Genomic DNA, 24,475 nt, shown 5'->3' on the forward strand with positions numbered 1-24,475 from the left:
AATGAAAAACGGCATTCCTATGAAAAGGAGTTTACACGGTTGAAGCCATACGTGCAGTCGTGTCTCCCTAACACAAGGGCCAGCATCTAGCACCAGATAAGAAAAAGAAAACAAGCATAGTACATGTAGGCCACATTACACTGTAAACGAAAATGATCTTAATTATGAAGATTACCAGCTTATTCCATTGCCCTACTAGTTCACCCAACACGTTCCCTAATCCCTCCTTAATAGCTCTTGATTTGTCATGTAACCAGTGCTTTTATTTGTGTGCTAAAAACGATGCTAATCAACAAGTTAAAATAATTGCTCAATCAATCATTATGAAAAGTTTATACGCTGAAAATTTAGTAGTAGTTTGGATGCACTTTCTTCACCCTTCACCAAATTACGCACTTTCTTCATTATGAGTGTTGTTACATTGCTTTGGGGAGGTTGCTTTGAATTAACATATATGACCATTGCCAATGTCTTGCATATTTTCTATATAATAGAAATGCTTCAGAATCAAGTATTGTAAAACTTAATCTCCACTTAGTTGGAAAGCTGACAATAGATTTAGTGAACAATTTCATGTCTTAAATTTTTTATATATATGCAAGAAAGTTTTTATCTGAAGTCGTTGATGTGCTTCCCTAAACTAACTCTTAGTAATATGACTGAGCAGGTCAATCTATTTTCTTTGTCTTCTTGTATAAGTTATATTTTGTTGTGCCATAACTTGTGTCTATTATCTTTTTCTCTGCAGGATTGAAGAATTGTTGCAGGTTATTACTAGCTATTAATAAAAGCAGCCATTACTTTCAGAGTTCTAATGGCCAATTTTTATGTATCTTGAGAGATCAAGTTGACATTCAAGTTATGTGCTAGTATTAGTATTTTAGTGACTATATGCTGCTGCAGTCCGGCTTGTGCTCTCTATTAGCCTGCTGGTATAAATCAAACAGTTCTATTCAAAAGTTTGGAAGTTTGATCGTACCAAACAACATGAAAGCACTACTATGTTTTGTGCCTGTCGTGGTCTAAGTATTAAGAAAAAAGTGCATCTTCCTAGTAATTGCTAAACATCGGCAATTCAGAGTTCGACCATAAAGAGAAGGTTCTCTCCTAGACTCACATCAATGGTGCCAAAATACCAATAATTCTTGATTCAATGATGAGTATATCTGAAATTAATGCCGTAAGGGATGATGCTTCCAAATTGTAAACTCAAAATTGTTTCCCATGCAGTATAAACTGGTGTTTTTGGAATTTATGTCTGATTCATGGAGAAGGCTCATATTTGGAAGTATGAAATTTTATTTTCAATGGCCTTGGGAATGTCTGCCAGTACTAATTAGTTTGTATTACTTCCTCTAAACTCATATATAAGTAAAAATAACTAATTACATTAATTATTAAGAAAATTGGACTGCTATATTATACTGGGAGGGACGTATTGTTGAGGGAACTACGGGTGCAAACTACAGGTGCATCCAATCATAACTATCCTTGCTCTAGTGTAACCTGTATTGTTTACCAGCTTCTAGTTGGAGTAAATGTTTCTGAAACCATGGGTACCGGGTTTGTCTGAGTGGTTCTGCTCTTAGTTTCTTTAATACTTTTTCAGTTTTGGATCCAATTCTAATATCCCCTCCCCCCACCCCCCATTTACATTTTAGACAAGTGTGTTATTGTGGCGTGTTGGTTTTATTTTGAACGTGGCAAGTTTTATATGGTCTCACATTTTAGAACTTGTGTTGGTACTATGTGGGAGGATACATCATATGATTCCTTTTGTCATATTTTTTGAGTAATGATTGTGGTTACCTTTTATGTATGATTTAACTGATTTTTTTCCAGAAAATCAACACAAGCACGTTTTGTAAAAATAGTCATGGGCTAGGGGATTCAATTTAATAACTCAACAAATTTAAGTCAAAAACTAGGTGTCTGTCACAAATTTAGTTATATATATACTACGCGTAAATTAGCATATAAGAATTGTTTTAAAATAATCAATAATATTTGAATGTGATTCTTGGAAATGCTTGCAGTTGAAACAACTTTGTGGTATATGAAACTCATGGTATGAATTTTCTGAAATGGAAGTTTTTAAAATATCGACTTATGGTGCTAATTTGGCTATTGTAAATTTATGAGGTAATTAGCTCTTCTGAGGATTTTTTTCTCAACATACGAAAACCGTTCTAGAATGTGATGCAGTGACATTTTTGTAATTAAGATCACTATATTTTATTTTTATGACACACATTCTAAGATGGTTATAAAAAACCGCGAGTGAATAGGCAATTTAGTCCCTGAGATTTTACCCATTTTGCATATTAGTCTCTAACTTAATGTTAAATTCAAAATAGTCTCTATCTTTACATAGGTGTTGCAAAATAGTCCTTCCGTTAAATTTTAAAGTAACGCCGTTAGTGAGGTCAATTTTAGTGCCACATGGACTATCCAACGTGGCACTAAAGGATGACGTGGCATGACACGTGGACGTGCCTCCTAAAAGATGCCACGTCATTTGATGATAACAAAACAGTAAATAGGCAATTTAGTCCCTAACTTTGTACCCCTGTTGCATATTAGTCCCTAACTTAATGAAAAATTCAAAATAGTCCTTATCTTTTGCCTAAGTGTTGCAAAATAGTCCCTAACTTAAAAGATGCCAAAAATCGTGCTTAACGTATCCATGCATTGCAAAGGTTGTGCCTTGCATGATTTCTGGCGATGCAGATTCCTCCTTGGATTCCTTGTCATCTTTTGATTCCTCTGATTTTTTCTCTTCTTTTTTTTCTTCTTCCTCTGCTTTTTTCTCCTCCACTTTGTTTGCCTCTGGTTTTTTCTCTTCCTATTCAAAACACAAAAAAAAAAATCAAAACCCGGAATGATACATTGATGGTAATTGAAGAAAAAAAAAAGAGGAAAAGAGAATGGTTATACAAACCTCACCCATTGGTGTTGACGGCTACACAGATAAGGTTGTTGTTGTGGATTTTTGGTTCTTTTTATTTGTGCAAGTGTGTGTGGGTTCTTTTTCGTATATATGCCTCAATTGGTTCAGAACCATCAAAATTAAAGAAGCCACTCATTCTATCATCATCAAATGACATGGCACTAAAATTGACCTCACTAACAGTGTTACTTTAAAATTTAACGGAAGAACTATTTTGCAATACTTATGCAAAAGATAGAGACTATTTTGAATTTTTCATTAAGTTAGGAACTAATATGCAACAGGGGTACAAAGTCAGGGACTAAATTGCCTATTTACTCGTTTTGTTATCATCAAATGACGTGGTATCTTTTAAGAGACACGTCCACGTGTCATGCCACGTCATTCTTTAGTGTCACGTTGGATAGTCCACGTGGCACTAAAATTGACCTCACTAACGACGTTACTTTAAAATTTAACGGAAGGACTATTTTGCAACACTTATGCAAAGATAGGGACTATTTTGAATTTAATATTAAGTTAGAGACTAATATGCAAAATGAGTGCAATCTCAGGGACTAAATTGCCAATTCACTCAAAAAACCGCCTTAGAATGTGACACTGTGGAATTTCCGTAATTATTGAAAACTTAAACAAAGACGGGTTTTAAGAAATAACCGCATTTGTATTGTGCCACACCCCACTTAACCCTAGCTTCGTATGACGCCGCACCCCACTCTTCTCCTCCAAACCCTCCCCTCCAAGCTTTCTCAGTCACTCATCCAAACTTTCTCCTCCAGACCCTAGCTTCGTATGACGCCGCAAAAGAGAAGGCAGCGACCTGTGCGTATTGTGTCGTACCATGGATCCTTCAAGGAAGAAGGAAAAAGGACGATACGACGTCGTAGAGCTGAAAACCCTAGGGAACCAGCTTCTCCTCACCTTCGTTTCCCCTCCTCACCACGTCCTCGAATCCCTCCTCTCGCACCACTCCTTCCTCCTCCCTCTCCTCCCCAAGCTCCCTTCCTCCTACGCCTCCGCCGCCGCCGCCACCGCTCCCTCCGTCGTCGGCGACCAATCCGAGTTCATCTACCTCTCATGGCTCCGTTCCAAGTTCTATGAGTTCCTCAAGTCCCTCCTCAACGTCCTCGCTTCGCCGTAGGGAGATAAGACGCTCAAGGAACTCGTGTTGGACACGCTCATGCAATTCGTAAAGGTCGCCAATGGCGGCACCTTTCACTCTTCTCTGTACCACAAGCTTCTTCATAGTATTGTACATTATGCCAATTTTGTTGATAATTCTCATTGTCATTTTTTCGATATGATTTGGTTGATTTTGGATTGATGCTATCAGGTTTACTCTACTAGTCCCCCTACATTTTTGGTGGATTTACTGGCGTCGAAGTATTTGAAGCATATCGATGTCCGGTAAGGATATTATTCTTGCTACCTTTGTTTTTCTAATCATCAAGTTTTTAATGTGACTCTTAAGTTTTTTGGTATTATCACGGTTTATGGCATATACTGTATTGTTTTACTATTAGCCCCTTTTTTGGAAGGCTGAATTTATGCAGCAAGCTCCTCGTCTTCAAGGAGGTAGGTACTTTCCACTCATCATTTTACTCTCAATTTCCACCTTCATTTAATAAAATTTTATTATATGATTTTGCAGATTGACCTGCCTGATAAAGATTATGCTAAGCTGTTGCTAAAATCCTTGGCTTCTATCTACCAGTATTCAAGAGAACTAACGAAGCTCCTTGCCTTTTCATATTCTATCAAGGTTTTGTCATGGTTGCATGTGTCCATTTCATTTTGGATGCATATGTAACTAGAGTTATCATCGCTAAAGCAAACTAAGGAGATTAATTTTTTGAATTTTTAGTTTTTTCTTGAAAACATATTCTATTGTGAAATTGAACAGACTTGTCTATACCTTGAGATAGAAAGAACTAAGCTGAAGTCGATGGTGGATCAGTTTGCTGAACTAGGAGTTCGAAACAAAAAGTTAAATCAGTTTATTGCCAAAAGTCCTCAACTACTATTGCGGAAGCCCAAAGACTTTCTACAGGTATTTATTTTTAGCTTTAATCAAGTGTGTGATATGTCACATAGATGTTTGAAAATATGGGTTTTGATAAAGAAACCATTGGAACAATACTTGCTCGCTGCCCTGAAATTTTTGCTGCCAGCATTAATAAAACTCTACAAAGGAAGATTGAGTTGTTAATTTTTTACTGGGTGTTTCTAAAACTTTCCTTCCTGGGGTTATCAGAAAGTATCCAGAATTACGTGTTTCTGACATTGACAAAACTTTGCTACAAAGGTATTGTTCTGACCCATCTTTTTTATATTTTGCTTACCATTGCTCCAGTATCATATTTGTTACTCTTTCCCAATCAATGGCTCAATTGAATATTTTGTTTACTCTAGTATTATAAAATGATTCTCCATGCTTTAGATTTTTTAATGATATAACCATGGTATTGTTCAGTGCAAGTTTCAGTTTTCTTTTATCATTAGATATGAAAAATAAAAGAAAATAATGATTTCCTGATTTCTTCAATTGCATCACGAGTCATGACCACTGCATAATTGTTACATCACATCAACCAACAACCAAGTAGAGTCAGTGCTTTTCTTATCTCCAATCCTTTTGCAAACTAGTATGTGATGATCTTATGTTCTCTGAAAATACTGTCTATTAAACTATTGCTGCAATATCAATGTCGTCTTCTCAGGATATTTTGAAGACTAACCCTGTTATTTCAATACAGAGAATAAGTCATAATTAAGTTTTGCTAGTTGCTTCAGTTTTGTGTTTGGGGGCCTCATATATGCTTTAGAAAGTGTCCTTTTCTTTTCAAATGAGATTTGTTGGATTTATCTATCATTGTTGATTCAGTTAGGTAATTAACTTGTTCAAAGTTGGTTCTAGCACATGTCTGCGTGCTCATTTTCCAAATTTGGTTAAGCTTAATTATTTGCTATGGTTTTTTGTTTTGTCAAAATGATTAAACATAGTTTGTGTTTGCTCAAGTGCAGAGTGCTCAAGATTTCTCTTTCCATCATTCTTGATGATTATGCTTTAACCTAGTTAAGCTCGAATTAGCTTATGCTTACTTAATTTGAGCCTTACACAATTTTTGTTTATGCTAAGTAGTTAAGCCAATTTTTGTTTACCTAGTTAAGCTCTCTGCCCTGTTACATTTTTCTAATTGTTTCAACTTCAGGACAATGTCTTTATCATTTCCAATCCCAAGTCAAAGTATCCAGTTCTTCAATTAGACTTGAGGTTTACTTACTGTTCCTATCTCCTAGTAATCTCACTTATTGTGTCCATTCCTTGCAGGTTGAGACAGTTGCTCAATTTGGTGTCATTTTTTTGCTCTTTGCATTGGGCTTAGAGCTTTCAACAAGAAAGGTTGCTTGCATACTAATTCATTCCTTTTATCTTAAACTTGCGTATTTTTTGCTCAGTCATATATAATGTATATCTTTCTTTCATGCTTGCAGCTTCGAGTTGTTCAGGCAGTGGCTATTCTTGGAGGCCTACTCCAAATTTTCTTATCTATGTCCTTGTGTGGAATAACAGCTTCAGTATGCCTTTTACTTCTACAAATAGTTTACAAAAATTTAATTCGTATGCTTTGCTAGTTTGCAGCCATATCATTCAAAACATCTTTTATGTATATGAGATCAAACTAGATAAAAAAAATTGATGGGAAGGAACTTAAATTTAGTTAAATTTAGTTTTGCTTTCAATTTCATCATGTTATGCCTCATAATAATTATAAATAACATTGAAAGTTTTCCATGAAATCTCTATTGAAGCCTTTCCTTGAATCAATGCTGCTAATAGGCAAGCTCTAGTCTGCAGCATCTATTCTTTGTCTTATGATTAGATCACCTCAACATTGTTTTTTTATTTAAATAGAATTGGCCTACCTAACCGATTTTGGTTTCTCAGGATTTTGTCATTATTACGAAAACCTTCTAGCCTAGTCTAATATTCTGTATATACAAGGGAAATAATACTTTTGAAATGGTAACCTATTATTATTCTTCATGCAACAATCTCTGTTGATCTGAGAGGCTACCTAGCATGTTAGTTAGAGAATTATGTTTATTAATTAGACTCTGGTCATTCCTATATTAACCCTCTCTGGTGATGTGGTTACATCTTAGGTCACGCAAGATGGTAAATACTGTTTGGTTTTAGTTTTTGGGGCCAAGGCTCTGCAGTTGTCAGATTTTGAACAAAGACAGGTATTCAGCTTTCTTTCCTGGAGCATATATTTTTAATTATATAAATTTTATTTTATTTCATTTTTTTCTCATGTTCATGAAGATAATGGGACTCTTTGGATCTTGGAGAGAAAAAAAGTGCTAGAAACTAGATAACTCTTGCAATCTTTTGCTTGTAGTTTTTTTGGCAGGGGAGTGGAGTTTAAAAAAATTCAGAGAAGGGAAAATCAGAAAAGAAAAGAATCAAAGGGCAGTAATACCAAAACCTAAATCTCATTTTACCTTGTATTTTTAACCAAAAAAAATCCAATTCACAATCCTTGTGCTAAAAAAAGGTTCTGATGATATAAATTGCCAGTTCAAAGCTTAAGCATTCCACTCTAACCAAAGCACCAAATGCCTACGCATAGAAAATTTCTTCAAAGTCCTACCCAAATTCTTTTTTCACTGCAAGTGTTTCAAACAGTTTGATTAGACATTTAGTCATATAAAACTAGGTAATATAGAGTTCTATGACTATTAAGGGTGTTTATAACCTATACAATCCAATTAACTCAGCCTGCACCAAACTAATTTGACATGTTTGGTTTTAGAAATTAGACTCAGAATGTTCAGAGCTGGTTTAGGTTTTATTTCAGTTGTCTCGTTGTCCTATATCTTTTAAATCTTTTTTTTTTTTAATAATTCGATATTAATGATAAGACTTCTTGACTTCATGGATAACATTTTGCATATATTGATAATATTTGTTTCATATATATATATATATATATATATATATATATATATATATATATATATATATATTATAAAAATGCATTCATTATTCTTACTTCTTTTAGTGTGGTTGAATTAAGATATATATCAAAAACTAATCCCCAATTAAATGTTAACTCTCTTCTTGGATTAATAAGTTACCCTTAATATAGATTACTCAAGACAATTTAAGGTAAACTTCTTTAAAGCAAAAGATAAATGACAATAAATAAAAGAGGTTTAAGGGAAAAGAGATTGAAAACTCAGTTTTTATACTGGTTCGGCCACGCCCTGTGCCTACGTCCAGTCCCCAAGCAACCCGCTTGAGAGTTCCACTATCTTGTAAAATGTTTTTTACAAAGTCTGAACCACACAGGGACAACCCTTCCCTTGTGTTCAGAATTCCTTACAACTCTCGGTCTCTTAACCAATCTCTTTGAATAAGAAGAGGAAGAAGAAGAATTCTCTCTTTCAAAGAAAGATATTACAATTGAAGATCACTCGCGATTCTCTCTTTCATCATTTATCTTGGATTTCTTGGAGTCTTGGATCAAACATGAGAAGCGCGTTTCTTTGGCATCATCAAAACTTCATAGCATATTTGCTTCTAAAAATTCTCTTGAGAATTTGGGATCTGTCCATCTCAATTATTGGTCTCACTTAATTCCTCATGTAGCCTCAACTTTATTCGATGGTTCTTCCCATTATTATGTGCTTCCATGTTGTTTTAACTACCAACACTAACTTGACAAATTTTACAATATACCCCAAGTTGTGGCTATTCCTCACAAATTTTACAATAGGTCCTATGGTAGGAATAGCCACAACCAGGGGTATATTGTAAAATTTGTGAGGTTACTGTGGGTAGTCAAAACAATGTGGAAGCACATCATAATGGGAAGAACCATCGAAAAAAGTTGAGTCTACATAAAGAATTACTAATTAGAGAAGGACAGATTCCAAATTCTCAAGAAAATTTAGAGAAGTTCAACCAAAGACAGTTCTGAAATTTGGGAAAAATGAATACCCAGAAAACAATGTCAGTTTTGATGGTAATTATCATCATCATATATTAACATCATTTCACTTCCTATAATTCATTTGTCACATCTGCCACTTTCTCCCTCTCCTCTTGTGTTCTTCCATTCAATATCTCACTCCCATCAACACATATACCCCAAAAATTAAGCATTTTTATAAAACAAACTAAAAGAAAAAAAAAAGATTCTAAAGAATTATCATAAAAGAGAAAGAAACCTAACCACATCGAATCACTTTTGCAAGAATAGGACGCTGAGAAAATTGGAGAAGGTGCAGAATCAGAGGCAACAAGAGCTAGAATGAAAGGGGGGGGGGGGGGTGCGGGAGAAAAGATAAGCAAAGCTAACCACATTGAATTAGTTTTGCAAGAATGAGGACGCTGAGAAAATAGGAGAAGGTGCAAACTCAAAGGCAAGAACAGCGAGTACGAAGAAATACATGCAGAATTGGGTTATTTATAAGTGCAAAAATTAGCAAACAACAAATTCGGAAGTGAAAATGCGCGGAAGGTGAAGTAACTCAGCCAAAAAAATAAAAAGATACACATATATCAAATTGATGTCCAGTCCATAGTTGTGAAATAACAACAGGATTTTAAGAAAATAAAAATCTCAAGAAGCAGAAGAAAGAAAAACAAAAAGTTCTACTATCACTTTTCCTACTACATGATCATTCATGCGTTATTTAATTACCATCCATGCTCTTTCTTGATTAAAAAGAAAAGAAAAACAACCACAAGAATCCATGAAAGCAAAGAGTAATCATCATCATCATATATTCACATCATTTCTCTTCCTATAATTCATTTGTCACATCTACCACTTTCTCCCTCTCCTCTTGTGTTCTTCCATTCAATATCTCACTCCCATCAACACATATACCCCAAAAATTAAGCATTTTTAAAAAACAAACAAAAAGAAAAAAAAAGATCCTAAAGAATTATCGTAAAAGAGAAAGAAACCTAACCACATTGAATCACTTTTGCAAGAATGAGGACGCTGAGAAAATTCGACAAGGTGCAGAATAGGAGGCAAGAACAGCTAGTATGATGGAGGGGGGGCGGGGTGCGGGAGAAAAGAGAAACAAAGCTAACCACATTGAATTAGTTTTGCAAGAATGAGGACGCTCAGAAAATTGGAGAAGGTGCAAAATCAAAAGGCAAGAACAGCGAGTACAAAGGAATGCATGCAGAACAGGGTTATTTATAGGTGCAAAATTTAGCAGAGAAGAAATTCGGAAGTGAAAATGCGCGGAAGGTGAAGTAACTCAGCCAAAAAAATAAAAAGATACACATATATCAAATTGATGTCCAGTCCATAGTTGTGAAATAACAACAGGAATTTAAGAAAATAAAAATCTCAAGAAGCAGAAGAAAGAAAAACAAAAAGTTCGACTATCACTTTTCCTACTCCATGATCATTCATGCATTATATAATTACCATCCATGCTCTTTCTTGATTAAAAAGAAAAGAAAAACAACCACAAGAATCCATGAAAGCAAAGAGTAATCACCATCATCATATATTCACATCATTTCTCTTCCTATAATTCATTTGTCACATCTACCACTTTCTCCCTCTCCTCTTGTGTTCTTCCATTCAATATCTCACTCCCATCAACACATATACCCCAAAAATTAAGCATTTTTAAAAAACAAACAAAAAGAAAAAAAAAGATTCTAAAGAATTATCGTAAAAGAGAAAGAAACCTAACCACATTGAATCACTTTTGCAAGAATGAGGATGCAGAGAAAATTCGACAAGGTGCAGAATAGGAGGCACGAACAGCTAGTATGATGGAGGGGGGGCGGGGTGCGGGAGAAAAGAGAAACAAAGCTAACCACATTGAATTAGTTTTGCAAGAATGAGGACGCTGAGAAAATTGGAGAAGGTGCAAAATCAAAGGCAATAACAGCGAGTACAAAGGAATGCATGCAGAACAGGGTTATTTATAGGTGCAAAAATTAGCAGAGAAGAAATTCGGAAGTGAAAATGCGCGGAAGGTGAAGTAACTCAGCAAAAAAAAAAAAAAAAAGATACAAATATATCAAATTGATGTCCATTCCATAGTTGTGAAATAAAAACAGGAATTTAAGAAAATAAAAATCTCAAGAAGCAGAAGAAAGAAAAACAAAAAGTTCAACTATCACTTTTCCTACTCCATGATCATTCATGCATTATATAATTACCATCCATGCTCTTTCTTGATTAAAAAGAAAAGAAAAACAACCACAAGAATCCATGAAAGCAAAGAGTAATCATCATCATCATATATTCACATCATTTCTCTTCCTATAATTCATTTGTCACATCTACCACTTTCTCCCTCACCTCTTGTGTTCTTCCATTCAATATCTCACTCCCATCAATACATATACCCCAAAAATTAAGCATTTTTATAAAACAAACAAGAAGAAAAAAAAAAGATTCTAAAGAATTATCGTAAAAGAGAAAGAAACCTAACCACATTGAATCACTTTTGCAAGAATGAGGACGCTGAGAAAATTCGACAAGGTGCAGAATACGAGGCAAGAACAGCTAGTATGATGGAGGGGGGGGGGGTGCGGGAGAAAAGACAAACAAAGCTAACCACATTGAATTAGTTTTGCAAGAATGAGGACGCTGAGAAAATTGGAGAAGGTGCAAATTCAAAGGCATGAACAGCGAGTACAAAGGAATGCATGCAGAACAGGGTTATTTATAGGTGCAAAAATTAGCAGAGAAGAAATTCGGAAGTGAAAATGAGCGGAAGGTGAAGTAACTCAGCAAAAAGAAAAAAAAAAGATACAAATATATCAAATTGATGTCCATTCCATAGTTGTGAAATAACAACAGGAATTTAAGAAAATAAAAATCTCAAGAAGCAGAAGAAAGAAAAACAAAAAGTTCTACTATCACTTTTCCTACTCCATGATCATTCATGCATTATATAATTACCATCCATGCTCTTTCTTGATTAAAAAGAAAAGAAAAACAACCACAAGAATCCATGAAAGCAAAGAGTAATCACCATCATCATATATTCACATCATTTCTCTTCCTATAATTCATTTGTCACATCTACCACTTTCTCCCTCTCCTCTTGTGTTCTTCCATTCAATATCTCACTCCCATCAACACATATACCCCAAAAATTAAGCATTTTTAAAAAACAAACAAAAAGAAAAAAAAAAGATTCTAAAGAATTATCGTAAAAGAGAAAGAAACCTAACCACATTGAATCACTTTTGCAAGAATGAGGACGCTGAGAAAATTCGACAAGGTGCAGAATAGGAGGCAAGAACAGCTAGTATGATGGAGGGGGGGCGGGGTGCGGGAGAAAAGAGAAACAAAGCTAACCACATTGAATTAGTTTTGCAAGAATGAGGACGCTGAGAAAATTGGAGAAGGTGCAAAATCAAAAGGCAAGAACAGCGAGTACAAAGGAATGCATGCAGAACAGGGTTATTTATAGGTGCAAAATTTAGCAGAGAAGAAATTCGGAAGTGAAAATGCGCGGAAGGTGAAGTAACTCAGCCAAAAAAATAAAAAGATACAAATATATCAAATTGATGTCAATTCCATAGTTGTGAAATAACAACAGGAATTTAAGAAAATAAAAATCTCAAGAAGCAGAAGAAAGAAAAACAAAAAGTTCAACTATCACTTTTCCTACTCCATGATCATTCATGCATTATATAATTACCATCCATGCTCTTTCTTGATTAAAAAGAAAAGAAAAACAACCACAAGAATCCATGAAAGCAAAGAGTAATCATCATCATCATATATTCACATCATTTCTCTTCCTATAATTCATTTGTCACATCTACCACTTTCTCCCTCACCTCTTGTGTTCTTCCATTCAATATCTCACTCCCATCAATACATATACCCCAAAAATTAAGCATTTTTATAAAACAAACAAGAAGAAAAAAAAAAGATTCTAAAGAATTATCGTAAAAGAGAAAGAAACCTAACCACATTGAATCACTTTTGCAAGAATGAGGACGCTGAGAAAATTCGACAAGGTGCAGAATACGAGGCAAGAACAGCTAGTATGATGGAGGGGGGGGGGGTGCGGGAGAAAAGAGAAACAAAGCTAACCACATTGAATTAGTTTTGCAAGAATGAGGACGCTGAGAAAATTGGAGAAGGTGCAAATTCAAAGGCATGAACAGCGAGTACAAAGGAATGCATGCAGAACAGGGTTATTTATAGGTGCAAAAATTAGCAGAGAAGAAATTCGGAAGTGAAAATGAGCGGAAGGTGAAGTAACTCAGCAAAAAGAAAAAAAAAAGATACAAATATATCAAATTGATGTCCATTCCATAGTTGTGAAATAACAACAGGAATTTAAGAAAATAAAAATCTCAAGAAGCAGAAGAAAGAAAAACAAAAAGTTCTACTATCACTTTTCCTACTCCATGATCATTCATGTATTATATAATTACCATCCATGCTCTTTCTTGATTAAAAAGAAAAGAAAAACAACCACAAGAATCCATGAAAGCAAAGAGTAATCACCATCATCATATATTCACATCATTTCTCTTCCTATAATTCATTTGTCACATCTACCACTTTCTCCCTCTCCTCGTGTTCTTCCATTCAATATCTCACTCCCATCAACACATATACCCCAAAAATTAAGCATTTTTAAAAAACAAACAAAAAGAAAAAAAAAAGATTCTAAAGAATTATCGTAAAAGAGAAAGAAACCTAACCACATTGAATCACTTTTGCAAGAATGAGGACGCTGAGAAAATTCGACAAGGTGCAGAATAGGAGGCAAGAACAGCTAGTATGATGGAGGGGGGGCGGGGTGCGGGAGAAAAGAGAAACAAAGCTAACCACATTGAATTAGTTTTGCAAGAATGAGGACGCTGAGAAAATTGGAGAAGGTGCAAAATCAAAAGGCAAGAACAGCGAGTACAAAGGAATGCATGCAGAACAGGGTTATTTATAGGTGCAAAATTTAGCAGAGAAGAAATTCGGAAGTGAAAATGCGCGGAAGGTGAAGTAACTCAGCCAAAAAAATAAAAAGATACACATATATCAAATTGATGTCCAGTCCATAGTTGTGAAATAACAACAGGATTTTAAGAAAATAAAAATCTCAAGAAGCAGAAGAAAGAAAAACAAAAAGTTCGACTATCACTTTTCCTACTCCATGATCATTCATGCATTATATAATTACCATCCATGCTCTTTCTTGATTAAAAAGAAAAGAAAAACAACCACAATAATCCATGAAAGCAAAGAGTAATCATCGTCCTCATATATTCACATCATTTCTCTTCCTATAATTCATTTGTCACATCTACCACTTTCTCCCTCTCCTCTTGTGTTCTTCCATTCAATATCTCACTCCCATCAACACATATACCCCAAAAATTAAGCATTTTTATATAACAAACAAAAAGATAAAAAAAAGATTCTAAAGAATTATCGTAAAAGAGAAAGAAACCTAACCACATTGAATCACTTTTGCAAGAATGAGGACGCTGAGAAAATTCGACAAGGTGCAGAATACGAGGCAAGAACAGCTAGTATGATGGAGGGGGGGGGGTGCGGGAGAAAAGAGAAACAAAGCTAACCACATTGAATTAGTTTTGCAAGAATGAGGACGCTGAGAAAATTGGAGAAGGTGCAAAATCAAAGGCAAGAACAGCGAGTACAAAGGAATGCATGCAGAACTGGGTTATTTATAGGTGCAAAAATTAGCAGAGAAGAAATTCCGAAGTGAAAATGCGTGGATGGTGAAGTAACTCAGCAAAAAAAAAAAAAAAAAGATACACATATATCAAATTGATGTCCATTCCATAGTTGTGAAATAACAACAGGATTTTAAGAAAATAAAAATCTCAAGAAGCAGAAGAAAGAAAAACAAAAAGTTCTACTATCACCTTTCCTACTACATGATCATTCATGCGTTATTTAATTACCATTCATGCTCTTTCTTGATTAAAAAGAAAAGAAAAACAACCACAACAATCCATGAAAGCAAAGAGTAATCATCATCATCATATATTCACATCATTTCTCTTCCTATAATTCATTTGTCACATCTACCACTTTCTCCCTCTCCTGTTGTGTTCTTCCATTCAATATCTCACTCCCATCAACACATATACCCCAAAAATTAAGCATTTTTATAAAACAAACAAAAAGAAAAAAAAAGGATTCTAAAGAATTATCATAAAAGAGAAAGAAACCTAACCACATCGAATCATTTTTGCAAGAATAGGACGCTGAGAAAATTGGAGAAGGTGCAGAATAGGAGGCAACAAGAGCTAGAATGAAAAGGGGGGGGGGGGTGTGGGAGAAAAGATAAGCAAAGCTAACCATATTGAATTAGTTTTGCAAGAATGAGGACGCTGAGAAAATTGGAGAAGGTGCAAAATCAAAGGCAAGAACAGCGAGTACAAAGGAATGCATGCAGAACAGGGTTATTTATAGGTGCAAAAATTAGCAGAGAAGAAATTCGGAAGTGAAAATGCGCGGAAGGTGAAGTAACTCAGCAAAAAAAAAAAAAATAGATACAAATATATCAAATTGATGTCCATTCCATAGTTGTGAAATAACAACAGGAATTTAAGAAAATAAAAATCTCAAGAAGCAGAAGAAAGAAAAACAAAAAGTTCTACTATCACTTTTCCTACTCCATGATCATTCATGTATTATATAATTACCATCCATGCTCTTTCTTGATTTAAAAGAAAAGAAAAACAACCACAAGAATCCATGAAAGCAAAGAGTAATCATCATCATCATATATTCACATCATTTCTCTTCCTATAATTCATTTGTCACATCTACCACTTTCTCCCTCTCCTCTTGTGTTCTACCATTCAATATCTCACTCCCATCAATACATTTACCCCAAAAATTAAGCATTTTTATAAAACAAACAAGAAGAAAAAAAAAAGATTCCAAAGAACTATCGTAAAAGAGAAAGAAACCTAACCACATTGAATCACTTTTGCAAGAATGAGGACGCTGAGAAAATTCGACAAGGTGCAGAATAGGAGGCAAGAACAGCTAGTATGATGGAGGGGGGGGGAGGTGCGGGAGAAAAGAGAAACAAAGCTAACCACATTGAATTAGTTTTGCAAGAATGAGGACGCTGAGAAAATTGGAGAAGGTGCAAAATCAAAGGCAAGAACAGCGAGTACAAAGGAATGCATGCAGAACAGGGTTATTTATAGGTGCAAAAATTAGCAGAGAAGAAATTCGGAAGTGAAAATGCGCGGAAGGTGAAGTAACTCAGCAAAAAAAAAGAAAAAGATACAAATATATCAAATTGATGTCAATTCCATAGTTGTGAAATAACAACAGGAATTTAAGAAAATAAAAATCTCAAGAAGCAGAAGAAAGAAAAACAAAGAGTTCTACTATCACTTTTCCTACTCCATGATCATTCATGCATTATATAATTACCATCCATGCTCTTTCTTGATTAAAAAGAAAAGAAAAACAACCACAAGAATCCATGAAAGCAAAGAGTAATCATCGTCATCATATATTCACATCATTTCTCTTCCTATAATTCATTTGTCACATCTACCACTTTCTCCCTCTCCTCTTGTGTTCTTCCATTCAATATCTCACTCCCATCAACACATATACCCCAAAAATTAAGCATTTTTATATAACAAACAAAAAGATAAAAAAAAGATTCGAAAGAATTATTGTAAAAGAGAAACAAACCTAACCACATTGAATCACTTTTGCAAGAATGAGGACGCTGAGAAATTTGGAGAAGGTGCAGAATCAGAGGCAAGAACAGCTAGTACGAAGGAGGGGGGGGTGCGGGAGAAAAGAGAAACAAAGCTAACCACATTGAATTAGTTTTGCAAGAATGAGGACGCTGAGAAAATTGGAGAAGGTGCAAAATCAAAGGCAAGAACAGCGAGTACAAAGGAATGCATGCAGAACTGGGTTATTTATAGGTGCAAAAATTAGCAGAGAAGAAATTCAGAAGTGAAAATGCGTGGATGGTGAAGTAACTCAGCAAAAAAAAAAAAAAAAAGATACACATATATCAAATTGATGTCCATTCCATAGTTGTGAAATAACAACAGGATTTTAAGAAAATAAAAATCTCAAGAAGCAGAAGAAAGAAAAACAAAAAGTTCTACTATCACCTTTCCTACTACATGATCATTCATGCGTTATTTAATTACCATCCATGCTCTTTCTTGATTAAAAAGAAAAGAAAAACAACCACAACAATCCATGAAAGCAAAGAGTAATCATCATCATCATATATTCACATCATTTCTCTTCCTATAATTCATTTGTCACATCTACCACTTTCTCCCTCTCCTGTTGTGTTCTTCCATTCAATATCTCACTCCCATCAACACATATACCCCAAAAATTAAGCATTTTTATAAAACAAACAAAAAGAAAAAAAAAGGATTCTAAAGAATTATCATAAAAGAGAAAGAAACCTAACCACATCGAATCATTTTTGCAAGAATAGGACGCTGAAAAAATTGGAGAAGGTGCAGAATAGGAGGCAACAAGAGCTAGAATGAAAAGGGGGGGGGGGGGGGTGTGGGAGAAAAGATAAGCAAAGCTAACCATATTGAATTAGTTTTGCAAGAATGAGGACGCTGAGAAAATTGGAGAAGGTGCAAAATCAAAGGCAAGAACAGCGAGTACAAAGGAATGCATGCAGAACAGGGTTATTTATAGGTGCAAAAATTAGCAGAGAAGAAATTCGGAAGTGAAAATGCGCGGAAGGTGAAGTAACTCAGCAAAAAAAAAAAAAATAGATACAAATATATCAAATTGATGTCCATTCCATAGTTGTGAAATAACAACAGGAATTTAAGAAAATAAAAATCTCAAGAAGCAGAAGAAAGAAAAACAAAAAGTTCTACTATCACTTTTCCTACTCCATGATCATTCATGTATTATATAATTACCATCCATGCTCTTTCTTGATTTAAAAGAAAAGAAAAACAACCACAAGAATCCATGAAAGCAAAGAGTAATCATCATCATCATATATTCACATCATTTCTCTTCCTATAATTCATTTGTCACATCTACCACTTTCTCCCTCTCCTCTTGTGTTCTACCATTCAATATCTCACTCCCATCAATACATTTACCCCAAAAATTAAGCATTTTTATAAAACAAACAAGAAGAAAAAAAAAAGATTCCAAAGAACTATCGTAAAAGAGAAAGAAACCTAACCACATTGAATCACTTTTGCAAGAATGAGGACGCTGAGAAAATTCGACAAGGTGCAGAATAGGAGGCAAGAACAGCTAGTATGATGGAGGGGGGGGGGGGTGCGGGAGAAAAGAGAAACAAAGCTAACCACATTGAATTAGTTTTGCAAGAATGAGGACGCTGAGAAAATTGGAGAAGGTGCAAAATCAAAGGCAAGAACAGCGAGTACAAAGGAATGCATGCAGAACAGGGTTATTTATAGGTGCAAAAATTAGCAGAGAAGAAATTCGGAAGTGAAAATGCGCGGAAGGTGAAGTAACTCAGCAAAAAAAAAGAAAAAGATACAAATATATCAAATTGATGTCAATTCCATAGTTGTGAAATAACAACAGGAATTTAAGAAAATAAAAATCTCAAGAAGCAGAAGAAAGAAAAACAAAGAGTTCTACTATCACTTTTCCTACTCCATGATCATTCATGCATTATATAATTACCATCCATGCTCTTTCTTGATTAAAAAGAAAAGAAAAACAACCACAAGAATCCATGAAAGCAAAGAGTAATCATCGTCATCATATATTCACATCATTTCTCTTCCTATAATTCATTTGTCACATCTACCACTTTCTCCCTCTCCTCTTGTGTTCTTCCATTCAATATCTCACTCCCATCAACACATATACCCCAAAAATTAAGCATTTTTATATAACAAACAAAAAGATAAAAAAAAGATTCGAAAGAATTATTGTAAAAGAGAAACAAACCTAACCACATTGAATCACTTTTGCAAGAATGAGGACGCTGAGAAATTTGGAGAAGGTGCAGAATCAGAGGCAAGAACAGCTAGTACGAAGGAGGGGGGGGTGCGGGAGAAAAGAGAAACAAAGCTAACCACATTGAATTAGTTTTGCAAGAATGAGGACGCTGAGAAAATTGGAGAAGGTGCAAAATCAAAGGCAAGAACAGCGAGTACAAAGGAATGCATGCAGAACTGGGTTATTTATAGGTGCAAAAATTAGCAGAGAAGAAATTCAGAAGTGAAAATGCGTGGATGGTGAAGTAACTCAGCAAAAAAAAAAAAAAAAAGATACACATATATCAAATTGATGTCCATTCCATAGTTGTGAAATAACAACAGGATTTTAAGAAAATAAAAATCTCAAGAAGCAAAAGAAAGAAAAACAAAAAGTTCTACTATCACTTTTCCTACTCCATGATCATTCATGCGTTATTTAATTATCATCCATGCTTTCTTGATTTAAAGGAAAAGAAAAAAAACCACAAGAATCCATCAAAGCAAAGAGTAATAATAATCATCATCATCATATATTCGCATCATTTCTCTTCCTATAATTCATTTCTCACATCATCCACTTTCTCCCTCTCTTCTTGTGTTCTTCCATTCAATATCGCACTCCCGTCAACACATATACCCCAAAAATTAAGCATTTTTCTAAAACAATTTAAAATAAAAAAATAAAAAAAAAATGATTCTAAAGAATTATCGAAAAAGAGAAAGAAACCTAACCACATTGAATCACTTCTGCAAGAATGAGGACGCTGAGAAAATTGGAGAAGGTGTAAAATCAGAGGCAAGAACAGCTAGTATGAAAGGGGGGGGGTGTGGGAGAAAAGACAAACAAAGCTAACCACATTGAATTAGATTTGCAAGAATTTGGACGCTGAGAAAATTGGAGAAGGTGCAAAATCCGAGGCAAGAACAGCGAGTATGAAGGAATGCATGCAGAATTGGGTTTTTTTCTATTTCTTTGAGTCTCTCTTTCTTTTTTGAATTCCATCTAGTATCAATAAATATCTTTTCGTCTTCCTTATTATATATACATTATCAAAAATTTGTGCATAAAAAATCTAGTTTTCAAATTTGGAGCCAAAATTCTATTAAAATCTAGATTTGGATAATTGCAGTTTTTAAGATCTGAATTTGTTTTCAAATTTGGAGCCAAAATTCTGTTACAATCCAGATTTGGATAATTGAAGTTGTTAGGATCTGAATTTGATTTTCAAATTTGGAACCACAATTCTGTTACAGTTTTGGATATGCCCAAATCACATATTTGCATTCAAATTTGAATTTCAGGCCCAAAAAAAAGGTACAGAGATAAAATAAAAAGAAGCAAACAAAACACAAAACAAGTGCGAAAAAAAGGTTCAGCATTTAGGGTTGTTTCCCTTCTATTTTTCACATACCTATACTTCAAAAAAAATTGTGTCTCTTTGGTTATTTATGTCTAGTTTATTTCAATTCTGGGACAATCCTTTTCTTAATTTTGGAGTTTGCTAGTCTGTCTTCCTTGGCATTCCTTTTGAGTATTCATTCATTATTTTTGCGTGTCTTCAAAGTTCCTTAGTTTTGTCTTAAGAGTATTTATGTTCTTGGTGTCTTGAGTTGAGTTTTGATTTTTGACATATTTCTCATTGAATGGTAAAAGGCAAGAGTGAATATTATAAAACAAAAAAAGCCTTGAAAGAGTGATAGACGAGTGAACTTGAGTGAAACACTAAGTTGAGTGGTGAGGTCCTATTCTATTTATTACTTGTGCACTAACATACTAAAATCACTAGGCTTCTGAGGCTGGAAAGGAAGTTCATGGTATTAATACATTTGTATTGTTGCATCAACTCGGTGGTATTTAAAGGATGATTTTCTATAATTTACAGAATGCATATTAAATAAATTTTTATAATAAAAACTGCAATCAACAGATCTAAATCATATTTAAGATACGTATTACTTTATTTTAGAATACAAACAAATATTCCGCCCACCTTCTATACTAAGAGTAACTTGAAATAATGTCCATATGGCAATAAAAATACATGCATATGCAGCTAATTGTGGTGAAGAAAATCTGCTAAAATCATAATTTCACAAGCAGTTTTACTGAAGTCAAATCATTCCTATCTTATATATGGTAGGAAAATAATTAAAAGCAAAGATAGAAAGCTATGTGCATGACACAGGTTCAGGTACAAATACCAGGCCCGTCTATCATTTCAACATTCACTGGATTCGGCAAATAAAATTGGGAATACTCCCACCTTACTATTAGTATTAATGGAAATTTAAAGAATATCCCTTTGGCACATTAGAAGAGGCAGCATCTGAAGGATGAAATATTGCTAAAAGTACATTAAAGCAAGTAGACAAAGAGTAAAGACAAATACCTATGAAGTGCATATACCTGACACTTGTTGCAAAACACAAGTGTCTCCGGAAACCCTGCATTGCCACACTGAAGACAAACAGCTACCTGCAACAACAATTGTACAGAGTTTTACTTCAGTGATTCATATTTTATAAGAGCAGATGCATAACTCAAAAGAAACTCATACTCTTCCACAGAACATCGTAACAGACTATGTCAGCAAAAACTAGTAGGTTTTTGATGTAACAAAAAGATTTTTTTTCAAAATGTGGATATAAGTCATAAAACTTGCTACATTTAGTGCATCAATATTCTTGCTAAAGATCGCGATAAATAGATTTGTGTAAGATGTTGCAAATCATTAACGATTCTTTCCTCTGATCAATTCAAGTTCTTGTCATTTTATGGAGACAAGACACTACCCAAAAAAATAAAATGGTTAAATCAACAATTATTAACTAGTAGAATTGTAGATTTGTTCAATTGACAAGTCTAAATTAATCACCAAGGGTATGTTAAGCAGAATCATACCTGTTATGCTAATAGTAATACTGATAATTTAGTTCACTAACACCAAACAATAAAATTATAGCCAAATTTGTACAGAAAACCTCTTAAGCAGCCCCTATATTGTTTGTTAGTTTCACAGAAAATTAACAAATGAGAAACACCTGAGACAGCTGAGTTGTCCCTGACTGATGGGTGAGAATATCTATCCTTTGTTCAGCTTTAGAACATTCATCTGTAGTTTGGGTGTTAGTACTGGAACCTGAAGTTTTTAGTCTCTGTATTTCCTCATATAGTTTCAACATTCTTTGATGACTATTTTCTTGGTTATGCATTTCCAATGTTTTGCAATAGGGTAGATGAACCTCACAAATTTTACAGTATCCCACTTTTGGTGGTCTTAGTTCTCTTGCTGCAGAATCAGAACTCACATCTTCTGGTTGGGTGTAAATATTAGAATCTGCAGGGGCATGTGGATGATCATTTGTTTCTACAGTAGGATTTTGAATCTTATGATATTCTTTGCCTTCCAATAATTGTGCCTGTGAGGCTAAGATTTGCTGATATACAAGCTTGAAACTAGACCCCACCACAGGTGATGGTGCCATTATATCATATGTCACAGCTGGCCATGGAGAATTAATATAATGTTTAGATGATTCCATGGGTCTTCTTAACCCATCATTTTGTCTTCATATATTTATTACCTGTTTTGCCTCCACCAATCTTATGAGGAACTTGGTCATGGTAGTTAAACTGCCTCTGACGGAAAGCTCTAAACGATCTATCATTCCAGTCATTTCTATTTTGAAACCTCCTAATCTGTGAATAAGCATTTGAACATGAAGCAGTTCATAAATTGATATGGCTACAGCATTCATGTGAGATTAAGGGAGGGATTGGAAAAGAGATACAAAAACATTCTTAGGCCTCCATTGATTTAGAAACCAAACGGAACACACTAGTCTCACTACCACCATGAGTTTGCAATCAGCATCAACCCATTGAACCATTTGAGTAATCCAATAACTCAAAACCAGACTAAATCAGTCAAACCATATTGAATCCTCAACCTAACCCCGTTTTTGAAAAACATTCAGGTTTAATAAGAAAAAGGATGGCATATTATCACTATCATCATAATTAGAGTGCCAACACAAATACTGACACTTCCAAAACTACTTACAAAAACAGATGACAGGCTGACATGCCATTCAGATTTTGCGATATTTCAAACGAACCTAACAACACAAAGAGACAAATTCAAAATGTTGCAAATAGAACATTTGCTACCAACCTGAAACTCTTAATGAGTTCCACCATACCCACCCATGTAATCCTTTTCCTTTAAACAAAGCGGAGTAAGGGTTAAGAAGGGCCACCTTTACAAGGACAGGAACAATCAACACATGTGCAGACCTCCTTAGTCAAGTTTTTTTAAAAATAATACAAGTATTCAACCACCATTATTTATCTCATACTCTCAAAAAACAAGTGCTAAAGTGCTACTGCTATGCCCACCCAGCCCAAGATGAGACAAATCTTCAAACCCGCCTTGCATCTTAGCAGTGCTGTCAATTGCAGAATGCAAAAAATGGCAGAAAGCTAATAATGCACTGTATATCATAGCAGTGCATTGGCGGACAGAGTCGCTATAATGGATCTAAGGATTTCCCCAATGCAATAGCACTATAGTTCCACTATAACTGCTATTTAACAACAGTGCATCTTAGCAACATTAGCCTGATATAAAAATCTACAATTTTGTCAATATCCACAGACACACAAATTACCCATAATATATCACAAAGCACACTGCTAATTCTACAAATATATCAAATTGATGTCCATTCCATAGTTTCGAAATAACAACAGGATTTTAACAAAATAAAAATCTCAAGAAGCAGAAGAAAGAAAAACAAAAAGTTCTACTATCACTTTTACTACTCCATGATCATTTATGCATTATTTAATGACCATCCATGCTCTTTCTGATTAAAAAGAAAAGAAAAACAACCACAAGAATCCATTAAAACAAAGAGTAATCATCATCATCATATATTCACTTCTTTCAACACATTTTCACATCATTTCTCCTCCTATAATTCATTTGTCACATCTATTTCTCCTTCTCTTCCTGTGTTCTTACATTCAATATCTCACTCCGCTCAACCCATATACCCCAAAAACTAAGCATTTTGCTAAAACAAATTAAAAGAACAAAAAAAAAAGATTCTAAAAAATTATCGTATCACACAGGAAACAAACACCCAATGAATTATGTCCAAACTACACATTCAAAAAATAATGACAAAAGGGGGGGCGGGGGGAGAGAAAAGAGAAAGAAAGCTAACCACTGAAATCAGTTTTGCAAGAATGAGGCCGCTGAGAAAATTGGAGAAGGTGCAAAATCAGAGGCAAGAACAGCGAGTATGAAGGAAGGAATGGATGCAGAATTGGGTGTTTTTTAGGCGCGAAAATTCGCAGAGAAGAAATTGGGAAGTGAAAACGAAAGGTGAAGTAACTCGGCCAAAAAAAAAAAAACGATAGGTGAAGTCGCTTACGCTTACGCACTTGATTTCGCGCCGTCAATTTTTCTTTGAAGAGGTTTAAGGGAAATAAGATTTTCTTTGAAGAGATTTAAGGGGAAGAGGAA

At 34.6% G+C, this 24,475-nt stretch overlaps 1 protein-coding gene across 6 annotated transcripts; it reads right to left on the bottom strand.

Moving 5' to 3' along the window:
* Positions 1 to 276: 276 nt before the first annotated feature.
* LOC114416790 lies at positions 277 to 24,475 on the bottom strand. 6 transcript variants are annotated; one of them, XM_028381800.1, is made up of 4 exons: positions 24,174 to 24,475; positions 21,984 to 22,641; positions 21,332 to 21,417; positions 277 to 483 (listed from the first exon to the last, which is right to left on the bottom strand). In XM_028381800.1, the coding sequence occupies exons 2-4, from the start codon at positions 22,482 to 22,484 to the stop codon at positions 417 to 419; spliced, it is 654 nt and encodes a 217-aa protein (XP_028237601.1). In that variant the 5' UTR covers positions 22,485 to 22,641; positions 24,174 to 24,475; the 3' UTR covers positions 277 to 416. The 6 variants fall into 6 exon arrangements, 3 of the variants coding, with proteins under 3 accessions (XP_028237601.1, XP_028237602.1, XP_028237603.1); XM_028381801.1 differs by lacking the exon at positions 277 to 483 and adding an exon at positions 7,478 to 7,624; XM_028381802.1 differs by lacking the exon at positions 277 to 483 and adding an exon at positions 8,309 to 8,936.

Source organism: Glycine soja, chromosome 6, assembly GCF_004193775.1.
Source record: "Glycine soja cultivar W05 chromosome 6, ASM419377v2, whole genome shotgun sequence".
In the NCBI taxonomy this organism is placed as follows: Eukaryota; Viridiplantae; Streptophyta; class Magnoliopsida; order Fabales; family Fabaceae; genus Glycine; species Glycine soja.

What these genes read in the sequence shown, in the direction of transcription:
- LOC114416790 (XM_028381800.1), bottom strand. Translation starts at nt 22,484, where the DNA reads ATGGAATCATCTAAACATTATATTAATTCTCCATGGCCAGCTGTGACA. An exon ending in GGACAACTCAGCTGTCTCAG is followed by an intron (nt 21,418 to 21,983) that starts GTGTTTCTCATT and finishes TTGTTGTTGCAG; the next exon opens with GTAGCTGTTTGTCTTCAGTG. An exon ending in CAGGTATATGCACTTCATAG is followed by an intron (nt 484 to 21,331) that starts GTATTTGTCTTT and finishes TCTATTATATAG; the next exon opens with AAAATATGCAAGACATTGGC.